General features: G+C 44.6%; 1 protein-coding gene across 1 annotated transcript; it reads right to left on the reverse strand.

The window, feature by feature from the left end:
* Positions 1–247: 247 nt before the first annotated feature.
* LOC143764442 (uncharacterized) lies at positions 248–4,020 on the reverse strand. The gene is made up of 2 exons (XM_077249999.1): positions 3,539–4,020; positions 248–3,445 (listed from the first exon to the last, which is right to left on the reverse strand). Exons 1-2 carry the CDS (start codon positions 3,718–3,720, stop codon positions 2,443–2,445), a joined length of 1,185 nt encoding a protein of 394 aa, XP_077106114.1. The 5' UTR covers positions 3,721–4,020; the 3' UTR covers positions 248–2,442.
* Between the last annotated feature and the right edge of the window lie 1,409 nt (positions 4,021–5,429).

A 5,429-nucleotide genomic window follows, 5' to 3' on the forward strand; every position in this document is an offset into this window, starting at 1 on the left:
ATCTGCCAAATTAATGTTTTTATAGATGACTAATGCAAAGTAAAGGGAAGCCTCAGACTATCACGGGAGATTCGAACGCGATCTGGAAAAGATTTACAAGAAGAGCTGTAAATCATAGAATGTAAACACGGCAATTAAATCACTAAATGTAATTACAGGTATTTAATGGTATGGGATATAATGAGGACACACCTTTGGCCATACGGCTGAGGCTGGGGTCACACATGGCGTAAGACAATACGCCACGTATTATACGTCCGTACTACGCGTTCAATACGCCAAAATGTCTCCGTAATCGACTTCCGTAGTTACTGCGTTGCTTAGGTGTGGTCGCGTATTTTGCGCATGTGCTTGTGCGTGTGTAATCCGTATGTGATCCGTATGGCGTATTTATCACGCACCATGACAAAATGGACATTTAACGGTTTTCAGGCCTGCAAATCATTTAAACCATCATTAACCACACTATTTAAGCCCTCTACACCAGGTGTAGCCCTCCCATCTGCCCTATATGTTCTCTAGCATATTTTGGCTGTGTTGCTTTGAGATTACAAACATGTCTGACCCTGTGTATTTAAGCACAACTCAGCGGGTGTTGCTTCACTGGGTGTTGTCTCGTCGCTTTGGCCAGCCATATCAGGTCAATGTGGATCCGCGAAGGAGGAGACAAAGATTGTGGGTACATCCTATATTGTCCCAACGCCAGAGTAAAGGCCATTTCCCGAGACTATATTCAGCTTTGAGGGCACATCCAGACAAGTTTTACCAGTATACTCGTATGTCCATCCGGACTTTTGACATGTTGTTGGAGATCTTACGTCCTGGCCTCACCTTTCAGGACACCTGGATGAGAAAAGCCATCTCTGCTGAGGAGCGTCTGCTCCTAACCTTACGGTAGGTATTCCACATTTGCAAATACGGTTTTTGGTATTTTTGGGGGTTCAAAATGTGTGGTGTCCTACTAGGTTTCATTAACTTCACTTGGACATGAAGCCACAAGCACATATAAAAGAATGTTGTCAAGCTTCAAGTCGATTTAGATTTTCTATTGAAACTTTTTATACTGTAAATAATTGAATAGTAAATGAAATATACACTTGTGCTTATTCCTTTTTTCGTCGTCCTCATGTTTTTTTTTTCCCCTTTTTGTTGTATTGCAGCTTCCTGGCCACAGGCTTGTCCTATGCGGGTCTACACCTGGAGTTTCTGATTGGGCGGTCGACCATTTCAGGCATTGTTAGGACAACCTGTTCCCAAATCTGGCAGAAACTACATGAAGCTGTGTTGCCTGAGCCAAAACAGGACGATTGGATTCAAATCGCCACAGGTTTCAGAAATAATTGTGACTTCCCTAATTGCATTGGAGCTGTGGATGGGAAACATATCAGGGTGCGTAAGCCGCCGAACTCTGGTTCCCAATTCTACAATTACAAGCAGTTTTTCTCTGTAGTTCTGTTAGCAGTTGCTGACAGTAACTACAGGTTTATAATTGTAGACATTGGGGCCTATGGGCGAACTGGAGACTCTAGGGTCTTCAATTCGTCCATAATGGGTCGGCGGCTACGTGACAACCAGTTGAACCTCCCACCACCACAACAACTCCCAGGCTCAAATGCGGAAGCAGTGCCTTTTGTTTTGGTTGGAGATGAGGCCTTCCAACTGTCGAGGCACGTCATGAGGCCTTACCCCAGGCGCAACCTTGACCACCGGCGGAGGGTGTTTAATTTGAGACTTGCCAGGGCACGGAGACTGGTTGAGTGCGCCTTTGGGATTCTTGTTGCCAAATGGCGTGTTCTTCAGTCTGCCATCCAGCTGAGTGAGGCTTCAATCAACGAAGTGATAAAAGCCTGTGTAATTCTACATAATTTCACAAGAATACATGATTGTTCCTCGCCAAATTTTGAAGATAACCTCATGAACAATGTTAGTAGGCCTACCCCATATGTCCCTCCTCCGCGTCGTCCACTTTCTGGTCTTAAAGTTCGTGATATCTTTACAAATTATTTTTTGACTCCTGAAGGTGCTACTCCCTGGCAAGACTATTCCTTTTTGCATGTGTAATTAATTAGCTCTATAAAGTATGTGTTAACCAAGTTTAAAACTCTGTGTGTTGTAATTTATTTTTTCACATATGGTTATCAGCATATCATGTGTGTGTGATTGAAGAATGAATACAGCGCATCCAGACGGTGATTGGTAATAATCAAACGTTTTACTGTATAACTTTTTGAAATGTCTAGGTTATTATTTTGTCCTAACCTTTTTTTTAGCCTAAGAAAGGCCTATTTTTGTTGTCATCCAAAACTTGGTACTACATCCACAATAAACAATGCTCTGTAGGGACAATACAAATGAAAGTTGTGTCTAAAAATCATATTAACAAAAAATTTAAAAAAAAGTTTAAAGAAACATAAAAAAACAAAAAAACAAAAAACAAAAAAATTACAAGTCCTGGTAGGTTGGTGCAGGAGAAGTAGCTTGCTCAGTGTCTGCATCAGGTGGCACTTGTAGGCCCAATTGTCCAGCACCCTGTGCAGATGTTGTAGTGGCCTGAGGGACATTAGCCCAGCTATGATGCTGGGAACTTGGAAGAGTGGGGCGTGGATTTTGGAGATACCCCTGCTGGGGATGACCATATGGCCGGGAATCATAACCCAAACCAAAATGACCATATTGTCCATACCCAGGTTGGGACCAGCCTCCAGCACTGGGTGTGGACAAGTGGCCATATTGGGATGTTTGATGATATCCCGCCATATGTTGCTGAGGTGGCCATTGTGTGTTTGTTGTGGGTTGGGGCTGAGGTGTTGGCTGACGTGGAGGGGGTGCTTCAGATCCTTGTGGAGCTGCCAGGCCTTGTAATCTCTGAGGCCGCAGAACATTTTCAGGTGACATCTGCCACTGTTCAATCATCAGCATGAGATTGTATGGGTTATTTGGGGGGGTGCATGCGTCCACAAGGATCTGAAAACAGCCTCTCACACGAAGCCTTAACTCCCGCTCTATGGACCTTAAGTACTGGGCAAGGCTCCTGGTAAAACCCTCCTCCCCATCATCGTCTCGGACACGTGCCAAATAGCTCATGACCCCAGCATCCACGTTTTGGCGGCTTTGGATCAGCTGTCTTCTGCGGCGTGCACGCTGTGGTCTTACTGCAGCCTGTGGGGATGGATCCAGGGCAACAGTCGGGCTGCTGCTATTTCCAGGGTCATCCTGGCTAGGTGGTGGTGCTGCTGATGATGCTGCGGCGGAAGAGGCAAACTGTGGGTCCTCTTGGTGTGGTATGGATGCAGATGGAGCTGCCTGACCAGATGAGAGGGATCCAGGAGGGATGGAGCCAGAGGGAGCAGCAGATGGACCAGCCACCTCTTCACCTTCACCAACTGGGTCAATGACCAGTTCCGAGTCAGACCCTGTCTCCCTGTCAGTGAGGTTAGACTGAGTTCTGAAAAAGAACAATGTTTTAGGTACAAAATTTTGCCCCAAAAAAATTACACTAAAAAAGATATTAAAAAAATTAATTGAGGTGGTTACTTACGGCCTGAGGTCCATGCTGGGATTCAGAAAGTTGAGCCGGTCAAAATAGATGTATTTCTTTTTTTTGGGAGGTGCCCCGGCTCCACTTCTCTCCCGCTGCTGCCTCTCCCTCCTGTACTGATCGCGGATACTCCGCCACCTTGTTGTAACATCACCCACTGAAACCACAAAAAATACACACATTCATTAGCCCATTAAGCAGAGAGCTCACAAAAGGTGTAACTGACTAGACACATTTAAGTGGAGCATCCAAATAGGCATTTGGGGAGCACATTTAATATAAAATTAAAAAAAAAAGCAAGCAAGGCCACAAGGCCAGAGTCCAATAACCTCCATCACAGAAAGGACAAATAATGGGAAACACTGTGTAGTAAAAGGGCCACCGATTGTAATTATTAATGAAAACCGGTTATCATGTACAACACCATGTATCTACTAGTGGGCTTTCTATTTCCTTCATGAAGATTTCTGCCATTCTTGATGAGAAAATCAAAGTAGTAAGCGCCTGATGATTCCCAATAAAATTACATTTCAAACATGGGTGTACTTACTTATCTGTCGCTGTGCCGCACGTGGCTGCTGGTCATAATGTGGGAAGAGGGCCACACAAACGCTCCTCCATGCTGCCTCTTTTAGTGCCCTGTTGGCATAATTTGGGTCTCTTTGGTCCCAGATGACAGGCCTCTCTTGTACCAAAATGATAAGCATGTCCGCGTTCACAATGTTGGCCATGCTGAATATCACTCCGTGGAGGCATGCAGCAGACTTCCGGGTTCACTGTCTGGCTTTTTCAGCTAATTAGCATGTCTCACCTGCCTGATTGAGGCCTTTGGACGTTTCAGGACATCTGCCAGTAAGTTGCGTATTTCTCGCAAGGCACACGCATGGTCCGTAAGCATTCCGTATTATACGCTCTCCCATAGACTTTCATTGGCGTATTTTTTGCGCGATACGCTGACAAACGCAGCATGCTGCGATTTTCTACGCCCGTACAATGCCGTATATTACGGATCCGTAATATACGCCTGATAGGACTAGACCCATTGAGAAGCATTGTGCCGTATGTAATGCGTGTTTTACGGACGTAGTTTCTGCGCTCTTACGTCCGTAAAACACGCATGTGTGACCCCAGCCTTAGAGCGGGATTTTTTGTTCCTGCAGAGATAAGGGACCCCGCCTGATGATCATTAGACAGCTTTTACTAAGACCCCATCTGTTTCCTGGCTGGGTGCTAATAGAGACACGCGGGTTACCACGTCTTCCATGTAAATCCCGACTTCTATCAATTGTACATGATGTATGAATTGTGCATATGGCGGGTCAATAGAGGAGCTATTTATTAGAAGGTCTGCAAATGATTCCAGTCATTTTCCAGACCATCTAAGACTATGTTCACATGTCCAGTTATCATCCGTTAGAACGGATCTAGCAGCAATCTGTTGGCAAAAAAGTTGGTTAGACACCGGCTAAAAAAAAATGATTCCATCTTGATCATTTTTTTTAACATTCAAGTCTATGGAAAATGGATCCATTAAATAGCCATTAGTGATATAACTTTAATGAATGCAAAGGTGGACAGATTTGATGCTATCTGGGCTCCCTGGGACTATTTCTGAGCTCAAACCAAAAGCTAGGACCTTTTTGGACTACTGTACCCTTTTTCCCACTCTTTCCCACTCCTCCCTCTTACCTAAGCTTCTTAAATAAAAGGGCTGATATTCGCAGAATGGAATACATGACAACTTTAATGAATGGGAAGGTGGACAGATTTGATGCTATCTGGGCTCCCTGGGACTATTTCTGAGCTCAAACCAATAGCTAGGACCTTTTTGGACTACTGTACCCTTTTCCCCACCCTTTAATGTTTGTGTCCTGTCTTCTGTTTGTCAATT

Source organism: Ranitomeya variabilis, chromosome 4 (assembly GCF_051348905.1).
Source record: "Ranitomeya variabilis isolate aRanVar5 chromosome 4, aRanVar5.hap1, whole genome shotgun sequence".
Classification (NCBI taxonomy): Eukaryota; Metazoa; Chordata; class Amphibia; order Anura; family Dendrobatidae; genus Ranitomeya; species Ranitomeya variabilis.

Bases quoted from the DNA above. Each gene is read 5' to 3' on its own strand.
- LOC143764442 (XM_077249999.1), bottom strand. From the start codon at position 3,720: ATGTGTGTATTTTTTGTGGTTTCAGTGGGTGATGTTACAACAAGGTGG. The intron at 3,446-3,538 runs GTAAGTAACCAC...GTTCTTTTTCAG, and splicing joins CCCAGCATGGACCTCAGGCC to AACTCAGTCTAACCTCACTG.